Source organism: Hyperolius riggenbachi, chromosome 4, assembly GCF_040937935.1.
Source record: "Hyperolius riggenbachi isolate aHypRig1 chromosome 4, aHypRig1.pri, whole genome shotgun sequence".
Classification (NCBI taxonomy): Eukaryota; Metazoa; Chordata; class Amphibia; order Anura; family Hyperoliidae; genus Hyperolius; species Hyperolius riggenbachi.
The window spans coordinates 339,893,534-339,913,239 of record NC_090649.1 but is presented as its reverse complement, the minus strand read 5'-3'; the positions used below and the strand labels follow the sequence as shown (position 1 = coordinate 339,913,239).

Here is a 19,706-nt window from a genome sequence, read left to right as displayed (position 1 = left end):
TGATAAAAACACCACTGTGTATCCTCAAAAGATTAGAAATTAGTTTGTGCCTGCAGTTGGACTTTAGAGCGGAATATAACCCTGCATTTCAACTTTGCTCTAAAACATTATTTACAGCATATTATATGCAACCAGCATTTTTTTTTTACTAGACCAGCATTGGAAGGGTTACACAAAGAGCTTTAAAGTTCGGTGGAGAGAACTGCAGACACATCCGAAGCTTACATAGATACATTTAACTAAACAGAATTAGGAATGTTACACAGTCTTTGGCTGTCCTCCAGCTCCTGCACAATCGGAGAGAGTGAGTCACATTCCACAGTTGTTACATTCTGTTTAGTTAAATGTATCTATCTAAGCTGTAAATAATGTTTTAGAGCAAAGTTGAAATGCAGGGTTATATTCCGCTTTAAAACCAGGGCTTAGGGATTTTGTGCAGTTTACTGTATCCCACAAAAGTGAGTTCACCTCTCACATTTTTGTAAATAATTTGTCTTTTCATGGAACAACACTGAAGATCTGACACTTTGATACAATGTAGTCCATGTACAGCAATGTAAATTTGCTGTCCCATCAAAATAACACAACACACAGCCATTAATTTCTACACGGCTACCAACAAAAGTGAGTACGCAGTAAAGAATGTCAAAATTGTGCTCACCATTTTTCAGCACTTTAGTCTTAAAGGGCACTTGAAATTACAGGGATATGTAGTCTACCATATTTTATTTACTTTAAAGCAATACCAGTTGCCTGGCTATACTGATGATCCTCTGCCTCCTATAATTTTAGCCGTATATCCTGAACAAGCATGCAGCAGATCAAGTGTTTACATTTTTGTCAAATCTGACAAGATTAGCTGCATGCTTTTTTGTTTGTCCACCCGCCTTTTGAGGAAGGACCATAAATGAGATTGAGATCTGGGGAGTTTCCAGGACATGGACCCAAAATTTCAACATTTTGGTCCCCGAGCCACTTAGTTATCACTTTTGCCTTATGACACGGTGCTCCATTGTGCTAGAAAATGTATTGTTCTTCACCAAACGGATGTTGGATTGTTTGAAGAAGCTGCTGTTGGAGGGTGTTTTGGTACCATTCTTTATTTATGGCTGTGTTTTTTGGCAAAATTGTGAGTGAGCCCATTCCCTTGGATGAGAAGCAACTCCACACATGAATGGTCTCAGGATGCTTTACCGTTGGCATGACACAGGACTGATGGTAGCGCTCACCTTTTCTTCTTCTGACAAGCCTTTTTTCCAGATGCCCCATACAATTGGAAAGGGGCTTAATCGGATAATATTACTTTGCCCCAGTCCTCAGCAGTCCATTCACCAAACTTTCTGCAGAAGATCAATCTGTCCTTGATGTTTTTTGGGAGAGAAGTGGCTTCTTTGCTGCCCTTCTTGACACCAGGCCATCTTCCAAAAGTATTCGCCTCACTGTGCGTGCAGATGCGCTCACACCTGCCTGCTGACATTTCTGAGCAACCTCTGCACTGGTTGCACTCCGATCCCGCAGCTGAATCCTCTTTAGGAGACGATCCTGCCGCTTGCTGGACATTCTTGGATTCACTGAAGCCTTCTTAACAAGAATTGAACCGCTTTCCTTAAAGTTCTTGATGATCCTATAAATTGTTGATTTAGGTGCAATCTTAGTAGCCACAATATCCTTGCCTGTGAAGCCATTTTTATGCAACGCAATCATGGCTGCATGCATTTCTTTGCTGGTCACCATGGTTAACAATGGAAGATTAATTATTTCAAGCATCACCCTCCTTTAAACATGTCAAGTCTGCCATTCCAATCCAATCAGCCTGACATTATGATATCCAGCCTTGTGCTCGTCAACATTCTCACCTGAGTTAACAAGATGATTACGGACATGATCTCAGCATGTCCTTTAATGACGGCAATGAAATGCAGTGGAAAGGTTTTTTGGGATTCAGTTAATTTTCATGGCAAAGAAGGGCTATGCAATTCATCTGTACACTCTTCATAACATTCTGGAGTATATGCAAATTGCTATTATAAAAACTTAAGCACCAACTTTTCTAATTTCCAATATTTTTGACAGTCTCAAAACTTTTGGCCAGGACTGTACACTGACTACTTAACATTGTAGCAGAGTCAAATCTTCAGTGTTGTCCCATAAAAAGTTAATTAACCCCTCGGGGACTGTCCATTTAACCCCCCCCCCCCCCCCCCTTCAGGACCACAGCTTTTTGCCTGGCTTTGGTCCTGAAAGGGTTAATCACAGGTATGGTATTTACAAAAATGTGAAAGGTGTACATACTTTTGTGAGCTACTGCAATATTATATTCGCTGCTTTATTTTCTGTTTTATGTTTTTTCCTGAAATAGTAATGTTACTTTTTCTGATTTGCTGCTTCAGTTGCATTCATTTTTTTTCTTTGTATTTCAGCCTCTCAAAGTACAGAGATTAGCAGTGCTGGGATCCTAAGAGTGCAGCCACCACCTTCTATCACAGCACCTGTTCCCCATCTTGGTATGCCTAATAGAATAGCAGGCATGCCTTTCTTGGATATTCGTCCTGGATTACTGGGCCAAGCAACAACAGCAAGATTTGCTTTATTAACTCCAGCAATGCCACCTCCACCACCACCAAGGAGCATGCTTCCACCACTTATTGATCCCACAGTACATTCACTTCCTTTCCCATCAGGGGATATCTTTCCTCGTCCAAATATTATAAGTCGTGTACATTCTGATAATACTGTAGCTCAGGAAGAAAATGTCTCTCAATCACACAGTAACCTTCAACAAGAACGAGACCAAGATTATCGTTTCCCTCCGGTAGAAAATGTTAACCTGCCTTCTGGAGGCAAGCCTAATACGCAAACTTCGACCCCTGTAGTTAGTCAAGAAAATAAGGATTTGAATTCTACTGAAGAAATTGATATTAAAGTTAGACAATTAGAAGATGATCATGAGCCACAGGACATGTCTGTTGTAGATCCTTGTGAGGGTCAGGAGAAAATCATAGAATCAGATGCAGGGTTTATGTCAGTGGAAGTTTCACATGGCACAGAGAGGAAAGTAGAACCACAGTCTCTTGATGGTGTTAGAGATTCTGATCTTCATTCCTATAAAAGCAAGCTAGGAAATACACTTGATTCTAATGATAGTGAACAAAAGCTGCCATTAGAACCTAGACAACAATTTGGCAGCACTCCATTAGATTTATTACCACCGTTTGGGTTTGGGAGACATCCACTAGAGATGAGAGAAATGTTTAACAGGCCACCACCAGAGGAGCGTGATCATTTTGGTAGACCATTGCTAGAGGGTCACCTTGGCAGACCACCCATGGATACTAAAGATCACTATGGTCGACCCATACTAGAAGGCAGAAATAATTTTGGAAGATCTCCAGTAGATGGCAGAGAACATTTTGGAAGACCACCTCTTAATATAAGGGATCATTTTGGAAATCTGATTACAGATGGTGGTAGAAGGGAGCCGTTACATTTTCACCCAGAAAAACCATGGGGACATAGAGGAGATTTTGATGAAAGACAGCTTCTTTCCTTCCCTGGTTTTGGTGGCCTAAAGGGATTTCAAGATGAAAGACATCGCCATAGCAACTACAGGCATGAGCCTAGGAATGCACCAGGCTGGAACAGAGCATTTGAACCAGATCCCAACAGAGATTTTGATGATCGCCGACGTCCATGGGAAAGGCACAGGGATAGAGATGATCGAGATTTTGGTTTTAGGAGAGAAATGAATGGTAATCGTTTTGGCAGAGAAATGCCATCCAGCAGCTTTATACTCCCTCAACCACAAATATTTGAATATTTTCCAGAGTCCAGTGCTACTAACCAGAAAGCGAAAGATATGCCACAGGTAAATGGAGATGCACCAGACACTGGCAATCAAACACAAACTATTAAAAATGTAAATGATCCTGAACTTTCTGAACAAGAGTCTTCAGACAAAGTAAATGAAGAGAAAGATGCAAGGAATGCTGAAGTAGAGAGTCAACTAGTGGTTGAAAGCACAGAAACTGAGGGGACATAATCATCACTCAGTAGGTAAAGATACCTTTTGTATAGTTATCATCTCTTAGTAATAGGTTAATGGCTGATTGGACCTTGCTAGTTTGCTTGTTGTCAGCCAATCTGAAATGAATCTAAAGTTGCTGTTCACCTTTTAACTGTAAAACTGACTTGTATAGGCCACTCTTAATCTGATCATGATAGTTCGATTTTTTTATTATTATTTTAACTTAAAACTCACAAACATTGCCCCAAATGTTTTTTTTTTATCATCAAATATCTGAAATATCCTGCAAAAGACTTCCTATGGAAGAATATAAAACAGTTTTCATCTGTTGATGGGTTGGATTTTGGGATGGTTGCATTTTAGGCTGCAGATGATTTTTTATGTTATTTTTATTTTTTTCTTAATGCCTAAATAAAAGCTGTGGTCAACTGTATTTCCTGTTAATTGGATTAAATGGTATTTGGCAGATCGCAGTACTAAGATACAAAAGAATAATGCAAGGTTTGTAAAAAAAAATTGCACCACAGTTCCTGTAATAATTTCAAGCTACGTGTCTGTGATTTGTTTCTTGTACTGCAATGCATTGGAGGAAAAAAAAAAAAGAAAGATGATGTTTTAATGTCAGGTGCATTTTGTTTTAGATCCTAATAAAAATTCTGTTTGATAACAATGTTCCAGATATTTTTTTTTTTTTTAAGTTTCTTTGTGATGAAGTAAAATCTCAATTTGATTTGGAAGATGATTGAATTATTTTCACTTTATTATACAGCATAAACATGATGCTGCTCTTGATAGCAATGTAAAATGTTCTTAACCTGTGATATTAGTATTCTTTGAATACAAGTTGTGCTGCCTCTGAATCTTCTTGAAACCTCATGTGGAATCTTAGTTAATTTGTTAAAATGATAGCTACATAACCTTTAAGGTTTATCCTTAGTTATACTTTGCTCAGTTTCCTTTTGTCTCATTGTCTGGAGGCATTTTAAGAGTGTTCCTTGGGTCACAGAAGTTCTGCTCTGAATAATTAGCATTTAACTTCTTCACATCCTTGTTTATCCTGTGTGATGGAGAGGATGGTAGCTTTACTGACTGTTTAACAGGCTTTTAAAGAGTGCATGATTTTTTTTAGCAAAGGTGCACTGTACATTATGATTTAAAAATGAGCAAGAAATATACTGTATCTCACTTGACTGCCACTTCTATTTAATCCTTCGGTATTTGTGGCTGATTTAATAGGAATATAATGTGTGCTCATCAGGTTATTTCTTCAGAGAATACTATTACTGTAAAATCTCTACCAAGTTGTCAATTCATCAAAGGTTGTTCGATAAAAAAAGTCAGGAAAATACCACATTCAGTATTTTAGACTTTTGTGTGCTAATTCATCAATATTTTCACAGGTGTGGTAGAAGTTCGGTAATTTACAGAAGCCCATTTTCTGTAACAGCAGAAGAGTGTGAGTTGTCTGTGCTATTACAAGCTGTTATCCATGCAGGGACAGCATTACAATAGTAAGAGGCATCCTGACTTCCCTTTAGATATGCATCCGTTTAGATGCACATTCCTTTAGATATTTGTTATACTGCCTCTGCTTGCTCTAAATCTGTCTATTAGTCTCCATTAGTCTGTCTTAATATTTTATTTAGTTGCCACAGCTTAAAAGGACAGTGCTCATGCCCAGGGCTGTGGAGTCGGAGTCGGAGCCGGAGCAATTTTGGGTGCCTGGAGTCGGGAAAAAATACTCCGACTCCTAATGAATTTGTAACTGTAATTAAAATAGAAAATATGATAAAATGTTGTATTTCTCAGATAATAGTCATTAACCTTCCTGGCGGTAAGCCCGAGCTGAGCTCGGGGTAAGCCGCCGGAAGGCACCGCTCAGGCCCCGCTGGGCCGATTTGCATAATTTTTTTTTTTGCTTTGCTAGCTGCGTGCAGTGCCCGATCGCCGCCGCTACCCGCCGATCCCCTGCTATCCGTCGCGCCGCAGCCGCCCCCCCCCCCCCAGACCCCGTGCGCTGCCTGGCCAATCAGTGCCAGGCAGCTCTATGGGGTGGATCGGAATCCCCTTTGACGACGATGACGTCGGTGACGTCATCCCGCCCCGTCGCCATGGCGACGGGGAAGCCCTCCGGGAGATCCCGTTCTTTGAACGGGATCTCCGGATCTCCGATCGCCGGCGGCGATCGGAGGGGCTGGGGGGATGCCGCTGAGCAGCGGCTATCATGTAGCGAGACTTTGTCTCGCTACATGAAAAAAAAAAAATTAAAAAAAAAGATTTGCTGCCCCCTGGCGATTTTTTTGCAAACCGCCAGGAGGGTTAAAATAATGTATATATGCAGTAATAGCTGTGCTTAGTCCACAAAAATGAAATAAACCAATCAAAATTAGCTACTTGTGCTGCTTTAATAAAGCAGTCCACGTATTTTTAAAGTCAGATATACACATCTGATTGTGGCTGTACAGTATATAAGATGTGTACACAGGAATCTCATATATATATATATATATATATATATATATATATATATATATATATATATATATATATATATAATAACGTCTATGCTGTAAGAATAAAGCCTGATGTGTAGCCGTGTCACTAATAGAGATGTTCAATGAGATGGAAATAATTCTGCGTTGATTCTGATTTATGCAAATGTACGCACTCTTTGCTCATGAAATCAAATAATTTGATATGTTAAAATTTGGTTTAGTGACTAGAAATTAAAGGGTACCTGAGACGGATGAAAAGTAAAGTTTTTTTATTTTTTTTATACATACCTGGGGCTTCTTCCAGCCCCCTTTAGGCTAATCAGTCCCTCGCTGTTCACCTCCACAACTTGGATCTTCTGCTATGAGTCCTGGTAATTCAGCCAGTCAGCGCAGTCCAGCCACGTGCCGCTCCCACAGCCAGGAACATTCTGCACCTGCGCAATAGTGCTGCACAGGTGTAGTGGCGGAGGAGGACAGTGAGGGACTGATAAGCCTGAAGGGGGCTGGAGGAAGCCCCAAGTATGTATAAAACTTTAATTTCATCTGTCTCAGGTTTACTTTGTTACACAGTACTATACTCTACATATGCACTCCCCACAGAGCTTCAGGGAATCCACTGAGAATGTTGTGCACATTGAACACAGAGGTGTTGTCTATCGCCCATAAACCTGGTTCAGATTGTACCTGAAGAATGTGTAATAGAGGAAGACTCTTGTCATTCTTCTGCAGAGTACCTGCACATCATTCTTACATGTACCCACCGTTACATTGCCTAGGACCTGATAGATGTTCTTTGTTCCGGTTTGTACGTTTTACAAGTACTCTTACCAAGGACTAGTTTTAGTCTAAAGGGAATGAATATAGTAGTCTACATATCCTTCTCACTTCAGTTGTCTTGTAAAATTCCTAAGCGTTGGCAGTTAAGAGACGAATTTCATGTTACATACTTTTAATCAACAAAATTGTAATATGCAAATTAGAGGAGTCGGAGTCTGAGTCGGTGGATTTTTGGACCCGACTCCACAGCCCTGCTCATGCCCTGCTTAGATGATTTCCCCACTAGTTCCTCCACATCTTCAAACAGGAACCTAAGAGGTTTAATTGCCGACGGGAGGCAGGGAAAACCTGCTTTGTTCCGTGTTCTCACTGCTCGCTGCCTGGGGGGTAATAAAGCTAGACCCGCCTGAGAAGCCTTGCGGGTTCTATCAGATATCGGATAGCAGGAAACGGGCTGTTTCTTTTGACTTCTGTTCCTGTCAGTCATATGTAATCGTCTCTGCTTCTGTGAGTCCCGCACTGATTCCAACAGAGGAGAACTACGGTAATGGAATGGTGTTTTACTGCATGCTGTAACATCGATGAATTGCCATTTTCTGAAATTTGTTGAGGTGTTTACCGCACAAAAGCTTGGTAAAATCAGTTGTTTTCAGTATTATTAAATGCGGTAATGCTTGATGAATTGACACCCAGGTTGCAGTAAATCTGACTAGGGACAAAACAGGTATTTTGATTTTGTGTCTGGAAGTTTTTTGTTTTAATAATAATAATAGAAACCCATTGCTCTATGATCAAGTAAGAAACTATTTGATATGGTGCAAAATGAGTTTGTCAAAGCTGTATCTTAATTGACTCTTGTATTGGCAAAACAGCAACTCAGGAGGTGTATTTAGAGTCAGCTGTGTGCAAAGCGTGGCTACAAATTATGGTCCCCCCCCCCGTATCCTTCCATGCTCCACTCACCTTGTGTTCATGTTCTCCAGTCCCACACTCCACATTGTAAACCTTCTGTTCACCTGCCCCCTTTCTGAGCGGCGACAGACGTGTCCTCCTTCTCACTAACACCATGGCCTAATGCTGTTTGACTGGGCAGCAGAAGCAACAGAGCCAGATCATCCTCTCCCTTGTCTTCATTCCATAGCAAGCGATATACCACTTTGTGGTGCACCACATATATTTGCCAAAAGAAAAGTGGCACCAAGCTGTGCAATCCTCTCTCCTGAGACATAGCCAGGTACAGAAGATAGAGTATGTTTCACCTGCCCTCACCAAAGTATAAAATTGTATGGTTATAGATCTACAGAACTAGAGAATCCTATGACTTCTCTGGTTCCCCTGTTCACAGAGACAACCCTCAGGGTGCTCCTCCCCGTAAGACCCTGTGTAAGGCTATGAGGCTGTCTGTGCTCAGGATAAATAGGATAGTTATGCAAAGGCTGCACACCTCACAGAAGAGGATTATGCAAGGGTTGCCCACATCATCATTTTGATCCCTTTCCAACATGAAAGGGATCAAAATGAGAAACATTGTCACAATGTAATCATAAGATGCAATCATAATATGTATACAGTTAGTTCTTATTGGCAGGTGAACAGATTGTTAGATGTTTGGACTTTGTAGATACAGAAACCAATTAAGATTATATATAATTGTTCACCTTCCAATAAGAATTACCGTATCTGTATGCATCTTATAATTACATTGTGACAATGTTTATCATTTTGTTCACTTTCATGTTAGAAGCTTTATAATTCCTATGGCCTTTCCTTACTCTATAGAAATTTGCAGTTTCTTATTCTATACAAATGGTAGCAGGGGCTTTTCCTCTGGTAGCTATGACAAGCCGACATTTGAATATGGGCTAAAAGTGGGAGAGTCTGTTTATCCACAGTTAATTATGCATGGGTAGTTCTTTTCAGGGCTGCCTATGCTGAGCACATGCTAGAAGTGTACCAGAAAGCATGGCTACCTCTCCTCATTCTAGCTTGCATCCTAGCGTCTCCACAATATCTTATTAATTGGCCGCTAGAGCTGCAGGCTCTCTGCAGTCATATGACTGTGAGCCTGGAGCTCTAGCGACGAATTAAGCTAACAGGGAGATGCGAGGTTGCAAGTAGTGGGCAGCTTTTCTTTCACTGGAACGCTCCAACACATACTCTGCATGAGGGGGGCTAGAATGGCACATTGGGAGGTCTGCTTACCAGATTCAATTTTGTGTCGATAAAGTTTTTTTACTCAAAGATCCTAATATATATATACATACATACATACATACATACATACATACATACATACATACATACATACATACATACATACATACATACATACATACACACACACACACACACACACACACACACATATATATATATATATACATACATACATACATACATACATACATACATACATACATACATATATATATATATATATATATATATATATATATATATATATATATATATATATATATATATATATATACATATATATATACATATATATACATATATATATATATATATATATATATATATATATATATATAATATTACCAACAGATCGTGGCATTTGGTCTATTTTTTAGGCCAAAAGTATGGTGGGGGGACGGGGTTTGGGAGGGTTGTTAATTCACCCTGGAATACGGTATTTGAATTGTAATTTTTGAAAACTACTGAATTATTTGATGTATAATGCGGCACTATTGTTCAAAATCCCATTTATTTGAATTGCAGATTTTATTACTAAAAAAATATGATTTTTGTGTTCTAATATCTAAGGTCTCCTATAAGTTTATCTTCTTTGCACACTTTGTTGTTGCACCTAAAGTAGCCCTAAAGAACATGAAACATGGTGTTTAATGACGAGCATCACAAGGTGTGTTTCACAATGAAAATGGTTAAAATCGCATATACCCTCACCTATGCGAATTCGCGGCAAAAAACGCATTGGGAATCGCATCCGCATGCTATTTTATCAGCGGTGGAATCCAGGCGATTCCGCACCGCAACAGTGGAAACGAGCCCTAAAGGTAGCCATACACTGGTCGATTTGCCATCAGATTCAACCAACAGATAGATCCCTCTCTGATCGAATCTGATCAGAGAGGGATCGTATGGCTACCTTTACTGCAAGCAGATTGTGAACCAATTTCAGCCTGAAACCATTCACAATCTGTTGTGGTGGTGCTGCTGCCGCTGCTCCCGCCCGCATGCCCGCATACATTACCTGCTCCGCCGGCATGACTACGCCCTCTACTGTTTAAACTCCCTGCCGGGCAGGAGGAACTGAAGCATGCCGGAGACCACAGCGGAGACGGAGCAGCGGTGACTGGGGGCAGTCGCGCCGCAGAGCAGGTAATGTATTGCCGCTCCATTGCGTCGGTCGTCGGGCGCTAGCGACGCGCTCCCTACCCGCGGGCGATCGACGGTAATTATTCGCATGGAGCGATCGACTGGATCGGACGAAATAGATCGAAATTCGGCGTGTAGCGCAAACGATTGGCAGCAGATTCGATCCCAGTGATCGAATCTGCTGTCGAAACGGCGACAAATCGGGCCAGTGTATGGCCAGCTTAAGGCTCAGTTCCCATCTGCAGTGCAGCATTTCAGCTCGGTTGGAGCGAACCACTTCAGTGTCCGCTCTGTTTTTTCATCTGGGCGGATGTTTTGCACCATAAGGGTCTATGGGCAACGCATCCTCTTATCTGGAAGAGTGCTATTAGATCTGTTTTTCTAACAAGTGGAAGCAAATCCTATTTTCGTTTCTAAGATTTTTATGGTGAAAACATAAGGACATACTGTATGAGGAATAATCCCCGCTGGGGTTTTCTACAGAAATTAAGTCATGTAAAATTGTAGAAGCACAATAGGATAATCACAGAGTGGTTAAGTGAATTAATTATCTTAATTTTTTTTCCCATTGTTTCTTTTACCCACACAATTTGTGAGGAATAACAAAACACATAGATAACCATGATGTCACACAGAACTGCATTCACAAGTCACAGGAAAGTACTTGCCTAGAGGCACAGGAAAAATATGAGCATGGAAGAAAGAATTACCAACAATCAACACTGGGTTAGGAGAATAGGGTGAACCGGAGGCCGATACTATTCAAGGAATCAATCTATGGGGACCAGGTTCTCTGGAAATTAAGCAGTGTCCTCTACTTTAGCAAGGATACTTTCATCACTTTAACCACTTGAGGACCACAGTCTTTCTACCCCTTAAGGACCAGGCACTTTTTTTCCCATTCAGACCACTGCAGCTTTCACGGTTTATTGCTCGTTCATACAACCTACCACCTAAATGAATTTTACCTCCTTTTCTTCTCACTAATAAAGCTTTCTTTTGGTGCTATTTGATTGCTGCTGCAATTTTTAGTTTTTATTATATTCATCAAAAAAGACATGAATTTTGTCAAAAAAATGACTTTTTTAACTTTCTGTGCTGACATTTTTCAAATAAAGTAAAATTTCCTATACATTTGAGCGCGAAAGTTATTCTGCTACATGTCTTTGATAAAAAAAAAAACATTCAGTGTATATTTGTTGGATTGGGTAAAAGTTATATCGTTTACAAACTATGGTGCAAAAAGTGAATTTTCCCATTTTAAAGCATCTCTGACTTTTCTGGCCACCTGTCCGGTTTCATGAGGTGCTAAAATTCCAGGATAGTATAAATACCCCCCAAATTATCCCATTTTGGAAAGAAGACATCCCAAAGTATTCACAGAGAGGCATGGTGAGTTCATAGAAGATTTTATTTTTTTGTCACAAGTTAGCGGAAAATGACACTTTGTGACAAAGAAAAAATTCCATTTCTGCTAACTTGTGACCAAAAAAAAAAAAATGAAATCTGCCACGGACTCACCATAGCCCTCTCTGAATACCTTGAAGTGTCTACTTTCCAAAATGGGGTCATTTGTGGGGTGTATTTACTGTCCTGGCATTTTGGGGGGTGCTAAATTGTAAGCACCCCTGTAAAGCCTAAAGGTGCTCATTGGACATTGGGCCCCTTAGCGCACCTAGGCTGCAAAAATGGGTCACACATGTGGTATTGCCGTACTCAGGAGAAGTAGTATAATGTGTTTTGGGGTGTATTTTTACACATACCCATGCTGGGTGGGAGAAATATCTCTGTAAATGACAATCTTTTGATTTTTTTTACACTCAATTGTCCATTTACAGAGAGATTTCTCCCATCCAGCCTGGGTACGTGTACAAATACACCCCAAAACACATTATACTACTTCTCCTGAGTAGGGCGATACCACATGTGTGGCACTTTTTTGCACCCTAACTGTGCTAAGGGACCCAAAGTCCAACGAGTACCTTTAGGATTTCACAGGTCATTTTAAGAAATTTCGTTTCAAGACTACTCCTCACGGTTTAGGGCCCCTAAAATGCCAGGACAGTATAGGAACCCCACAAATGACCCCATTTTAGAAAGAAGACACCCCAAGGTATTCCGTTAGTAGTATGGGGAGTTCATAGAAGATTTTATTTTTTGTCACAAGTTAGCGGAAAATGACACTTTGTGAAAAAAACAATAAAAATCAATTTCCGCTAATTTGTGACAATCAATCAATCAATGTGGATGAAAAAATATCTGCCAAAAAAAAATTGAAAAAAAAAGAGGGGGAAGGCCTCTGCCAGGACATAGGAGCTGCTGCCCCAAAAATCCAAACCCACCAGCTCGAATGCCCTGGCAAACCCGGTTTATCCATTCACGCTGATCGATGTGGATGAATAAATCATTGCCAGAGTTCTTTTTTTGATACAAAGTGCTTGCCAAAGCATATGAAACCCCAACACCGCTCCTCGGCCCATATGCCTCGGCAAACGTATCTTTTTGACTTTGGAGGAGAACTCTCGTCCTGCAGCGCTGCATGCACCGATTTTGTGTAACCTGACAGAAGCACAATGCTTCTGTCAGGATGCACCATCAGTGCTGCAGCTGATTGGTCGGTCTGGATAGAAAAAAGAGAGAAGAAAAAAGACAAAACAATACAAAAAGAAGGGGAAGGCATCTGCCAGGACATAGGAGCTACCGCCCCAAAAATCCAAACCCACCAGCTCGTATGCCCTGGCAAACCTGATTTATCCATTCACACCGATCGATGTGGATGAACAAATCATTGCCAGAGTTCTTTTTTTGATACAAAGTGCTTGCCACAGCATATGAAACCCCAACACCGCTCCTTGGCCCATATGCCTCGTATCTTTTTCACTGCGGAGGAGAAATCTCGTCCTGCAGCGCTGCATGCACCGACTTGTGTGTAATCTGACAGACGCGCAATGTTCTGTCAGGATGCACCATCAGTGCTGCAGCTGGTTAGTCATTCGCTCGGTCCACCAAGAAGGTTAATGGATGGAAAAAGAGAAAAGAAAAAAAAAACAAGCAAGCAGCAAAGCAATTACTTCATTAACATTAATAAACTTTGAACTTTTTTTAATAAAAACCTTAACATTGCAAACCAAACATTAACTTCTTTGCTTACCTGTTTTTTGTTTTTTTTTTTAACTCTCCTCCCGAGGACAAACCTCTCCTCCCCCATGGGACAATGTGTGAAGTGCAAATCGCACAGAGTTGTGGCGAAGTACATTACGCATTTTGTGGCAAGTGAAAGAAGAGGTTTCTGGCAGCCCTGTGTATTACGGTCTCTGGAAACCAGATGTTTGGTTTCACACTGCATATTGACATATCCGGTGGGTTGAGCCTGCCGCACCGTATCGTCCAAAACAGACCTTCAGAGAATACCACAAGAGTAGCATTCGGCCTAGTAATGAACTGCGTCGCCATAGACTAACATGACTTCCGGGCCGATCGAAATTGCCACAGAAGCCACGCAGTAACACAGGCATGCACTAGCGTTAAGTCAAGCACTTCCGGCGTAGGGGGGACCGCAAAGTCTGACTTTCGCTAGGCATTTTGCCCTAACGCATCGCAGCAGTGTGAAATAGCACTGAGAGACCCTTGTGTGCCTACCGCTGTGTCTGTAGTTCCCTACTCTCTAATAGTGTACCTGCTTGTGGTACCTCTCAAAACATGCCCCTAGGCAAGGCTGGTCAGGACAGGTGGGACAATAAACAGCGGTGTCACGCCTTATTCCAGCCCTGCTGCAGACACGACAACGTTTTCTTCGGATTCGGTGACCTGGGGTACTCTGAATTGGATAGGCGTAATGCCTTCCATGCAGCCGGCTAGTTGCATCTTGGGGTTGGGCTACGGCACCTCCTGGATACAGGAGTTACATAGTGATCTGTCTCTGAAATTGTAGAAACGATCCAGTTCTCCCAGCCTTACTGTCTACAGAACAAAGCTGTTGTAAATTGCCAATTGAATGAGGTAAAAAGACGTCTTGTTTTTCGGGCAACTAAATAGGGCGCTAACATCTGGTCATTGAAGTCCACCCCTCCCATGTTAGTATTATACTCGTGGACGACGAGGGGCTTTTCAATGACCTCAGTTCGCCGTTGAATTTCAATTGTCGTGTCTGCGTGAATGGTGGACAGAAAGTAAACGTCCCTCTTGTCCTTCCATTTCACCGCGAGCAGGTCGTCAGCACACAAGGCGGCCCTCAGCCCCCGTTCAAGTCTGGTGGTAATGAGCCTTTGGGGGAAGCCCCGGTGACTAGGCCGCACGGTGCCACAGCATCGGATTCCTTCTATTTTTAAGTGCTGAAAGAGGGCCACACTTGTGTAATAATTGTCCACAAAAAGATGGTACCCCTTCTGGAACAAGGGTGACACCAAGTCCCACACAACCTTTCCACTGCTCCCCAGGTAGTCAGGGCATCCGACCGGCTCCAATTTTGAGTCTTTTCCCTCATAGACCCTAAAATAAGATGTATAGCCTGTGGCCTTTTCACAGAGCTTATACAGTTTAACCCCATACCGGGCGCGCTTGCTTGGGATGTACTGTTTGATGCGAAGGCGCCCGGTAAAGCGTATGAGGGACTCGTCTACGCAGATGTCCTGGTCAGGGGTATAAGCATCTGCAAATCTGGATGACAGGTGGTCTATGAGGGGCCGAATTTTGTGGAGCCAGTCAAAAGCAGGGTGGTCACTTCGATGACAGGTTTCGTTGTTATTGAAGTGCAGGAAGCGCAGGATGTTCTCAAATCGGGTCCTGGACATGGCAGCAGAGTACAGGGGAACATGACATGCTGGGTCCGTAGACCAATAAGACCGCAACACATTCTGCTTTACTAGTCCCGTGTGAAGGAGAAGGCCCAAAAAAAATTTAATTTCGGAAACTTGGACTGGTTTCCACCGAAAAGGCTGGGCAAGGAACTTTTCCGGATTGGTGGTTATATATTGTGTGGCCTTACGGTTGGTCTCTGCCACAATTAAGTCTAAGAGATCCTGGGTGAAGGACAGATAGAAAAAGTCTAGGGCCGATCCTAGATTATCTGTCTCCACCTGGACTCCAGACTGGGCGGTGAAAGGGGGGGAAGTACAGGTGCGGCGGAATCAGGGGATTGCCAATTTGGGTTTGCTAGCACCTCTGGTAAACTAGGGGTAGCACGGGCCCGTCTTTTTGGTGACTGCGACTGGGATCTTACTGCACGTGCCACTGAACCAGTTTCAACTTCCATGCTGGTGCTCGCCACTTCACCAGGGTCTTCGGAAGTAATGGTGCTAGGTCCAGGAGATGTTGTGCTGCTGGTTCCTGCCCCACCATGAAATCTCAGACCAGCACTAACACCACTCTGCTGCCCTTGAGGCCGATCCTGCGCCACCTGTGGTCCAACAACATGGGGTGTAGTACGCCTGGCTCTAGCCGGGACCTCAACCTCGTCATCACTATCGGTCAGTGAGCCACTGCTCTCTACAGGTTCAAACTCTGACCCGGAAGATTCGTCAAATGAGGCGTCCCAATCGTCCTTATCCGACTTGTCCATGTACCTGTAGGCCTCATCATCAGAATACCTCTTTCTTGGCATGGTGGACTGCTAATTTAGGGGGTATTCCTCTGAGACTACCCAGAAAAAAAGAGCACCTACCTAGCAAAAGTGAGTATTTGAGAGGTAAAAAACTGTGGTCACTGAGTTTTGATTAAAAAAAAAAATCAAAACTGAGGTTTACAGTGCCACAGCTTGTGTACAGTGTTTTTTGCAGTGATCAGAAAAAAAAATTTCTGTCACTGCAGTGGGGCGGGCTGAACGCTAATTCAGGCGAACGATCAGGCCTGATCGGGCAAACACTGCGTTTTTTTGTGGATCCTAGTGACCCTAATATAGATCTGACTGCGATCAGTAATGATCACTTACGGATACTATATAGTACCAATGTTGATTAGCGACAGTGATGACGCTAATTAGTGACTGTGGTGCAGTGGGCTGAGCACTAACTGACACAAAGGGGCCTAGTTAATTGGCCTAACTGCTATCACTAGTGATACTGATCACTGTTTTTAGATCACTAGGATAGTGACAGGGGGGTGGTGGCGAGTGGGGAATCAGAGGCAATCAGAAACAATCAAAGGCAATCGCAGGCCAATCACAGGGCACTCAAATCACGGGACAATCAAAGCCTATCACAGGGCAATCACGGGACAATCAAATACAATTACAGCACAATCAAATATGAAGTCAGCACAATCAAATACAATGTTAGCACAAATACAATTACAGCACAATCAAATACAAAAGGGGATTGGGGGGGGGGGGGGTTTGAGGGCGACCTGAGGGTGTGGGGGGTTGATTAGGTGCCCGCACGGGGCAGACTGGGTCCTGATCTGATGGGTGGCAGACACAGGGGGTGACGATGGGAGATCAGTGATTGATTACAGGGGAGAATAGATGTAAACAATGCACTGGGGAGGTTATCAGGAGGGGGGGGGGGTCTGAGGGCAATCTGAGGGTCTGGGTGGGTGATCAGGTGCCCTCAAGGGACAGTTTAGGGTCTGCTCTGATTGGTGGTGGTGACAAGGGGTGATAGACAGGTGATAGATGGGTAATAGACAGGTGATCAGTGGGTTAAACCGCAATACAGCTGTATACAGTAATAGGGGGGGGGGTCATCAGGGGACCCTAGGGGGCAGTTAGGGACCTAACCTAGGGGATAGCGTTGGCAGTAAGTGGCAGGGAGTGATTGATGGGTTTTTAGGTGGGTGCTTGGATGCTACCACTGGGGTGGTCAGGGGGGGTTCTGAGGGCTGGGGTGGGCGATCAGAGGGTCTGGGTGGACAAAAGTGTGTGTGCTCACGTGTATTCACTGGGCTGCCGTCCTCTCTGATGGTCGCACGACGAGTGACTATCAGCGGAGGAGGCAGCCAGTATAATACACTTTGTTACAATCACAAAGTGTATTATACCTTTCCTATTGGCCCGACCGCGCTGTTTGAAACCCGCCGGCACTGCTAATTGGCCGGCGGGTTATGGCGCAGAGTGGGCGCGGCCAGATGCCGGTGGTAGATCGCGTCATTGCTGATGCGATCTCCGCCTAACCACACCTCCCGCCAATGGGTGTATTGCGGTCGTTTGGGCCCAGCCCTTGCCGCCGCCCATCGGCTTAAGGCGGTCGGCAAGTGGTTAATAACTCTATTAAACACCACAGAGGGAGTAAGGGAAGGCTGTCTCCATGAAGCCACCAGATGCACTTTAGCCAATCCCATAACATGCTGAATCAGCCTGTGCTAGGGAACTTCACCCCATTAGGTTTGTCCCCCAATAAAATAGTGCATGGATTCAGAGGTACAGTGGGATGTGAAAGTTTGGGCAACCTTGTTAATCGTCATGATTTTCCTGTATAAATCGTTGGTTGTTACGATAAAAAATGTCAGTTAAATATATCATATAGGAGACACACAGTGATATTTGAGAAGTGAAATTAAGTGTATTGGATTTACAGAAAGTGTGCAATAATTGTTTCAACAAAATTAGGCAGGTGCATAAAAAATAAATCAAATCAATATTTAGTAGATCCTCCTTTTGCAGGAATTACAGCCTCTAAATGCTTCCTGTAGGTTCTAATGAGAGTCTGGGTTCTGGTTGAAGGTATTTTGGACCATTCCTCTTTACTGTTATTTAATTTCTTTTTTTTGTGTTGCCAAAATTTATGCACCTGCCTAATTTTGTTTAAACAATTATTGCACACCGCAGCATAGGTAGCCAGGGATAGGTGTAGCCAGTAGTAGGTGGCCACAGCCTAGGTAGCCAGTGATAGGAGTAGCCAGTAGTAGGTGGCTGCAGCATAGGTAACCAGTGATGGGTGTAGCCAGCCAGTAGAAGGTGACCGCAGCATAGGTAGCCAGGGATAGGTGGAGCCAGTAGTAGGTGTCCACAGCATAGGTAGCCAGGGATAGGTGTAGCCAGGATAGGTGGCCGCAGCATAGGTAGTCAGGGATAGATGTAGCCAGTAGTAAAGGCTTTCTCAACCAGGGTTCCCTGGAACCCCAGGGTTCCTTGAGTACTCTGCATGGTTTCCTTGGCATTTTTCTCCTTAATGGGGGAAGTATGATAGAGCACACTAAAATAAGACATACTGAAAAAAAAAAACCACTAAATTGGGGTGTCAGAATAATAGTTAGCACGTTAATAAAAAGCACTAGAGTAAGACAGTATAATGAGTGGCAGTGTAATAGGTGGTAGTGAAATAAGCGGCCACACCTACTTTTAAAGCCCATGCCTCTTGTAAAATAAATTCAGGGGTTCCTTGAGATCCAAACATTTTTTGTTTGTTTGCAGAGTACCTCCATGATAAAAAGGTTGAGAAAGGTTGCAGTAGTAGGTGCCGCAGCATAGGTAGCCAGGGATAGGTGTAGCCAGTAGTAAGTGGCCGCAGTATAGGTAGCCAGGGATAGGTGTAGCCAGTAGTAGGTGGCCACAGCATAGCCAGGGATAGGTGTAGGCAGTATAGGTGCTTGCAGTATAGACAGACGGGGTTGCGCAGCAGCAGGGGGTACAAATACTCACTTGCCGGCAGCCAGGTCCTTGACGCTGTACTGGCTTCATTCTACTTCCTGTTCTTGCATCATCTCCTTGTAATATCGCCCAGGGAGCTCTGTGTTCAGGGAAATGGGATGCAAGAACAGGAAGAATGGAGCTAGTACAGCGTGAAGGGCCTGGCTGCCAGCAAGTGAGTATTTATGTATCTCCGCCGCTGTTTGTGCGCTCGCCACTGCGTCGCATCCCTGTCGATAGGTAGCCAGGGATAGGTGTAGCCAGAAGTAAGTTGCCGCAGTACAGGTAGCCAGGGATAGGTGTAGCCAGTAGTAGGTGGCCACAGCATAGCCAGGGATAGGTGTAGCCAGTGATAGGTGTAGCCAGTAGTAGGTGGCCGCAGTATAGGTAGCCAGGGATAGGTGTAGCCAGTAGTAGGTGGCCACAGCATAGCCAGGGATAGGTGTAGCCAGTAGTATGTGGCCGCAGTATAGGTGGCCAGGGATAGGTG

General features: G+C 43.2%; 1 protein-coding gene across 6 annotated transcripts in view; it reads left to right on the top strand.

The window, feature by feature from the left end:
* The window catches only part of SCAF8 (SR-related CTD associated factor 8), a 593,726-nt gene that overhangs the window by 306,681 nt on the left and 267,339 nt on the right, over nucleotides 1-19,706 (top strand). For 3 of the 6 annotated variants that reach the window (XR_011019400.1, XR_011019399.1, XM_068231893.1), the window contains exon 20: nucleotides 2,421-4,053. Coding sequence is in view for 4 of the 6 variants with exons in the window: in XM_068231893.1 (XP_068087994.1) it covers nucleotides 2,421-4,039 (1,619 nt within the window). In the remaining 2 variants the exon portion in view is untranslated. Of the gene's footprint in view, nucleotides 1-2,420; nucleotides 4,695-19,706 lie in introns of those variants that run through there. The other 3 variants (XM_068231894.1, XM_068231892.1, XM_068231895.1) reach the window with 1 other exon arrangement.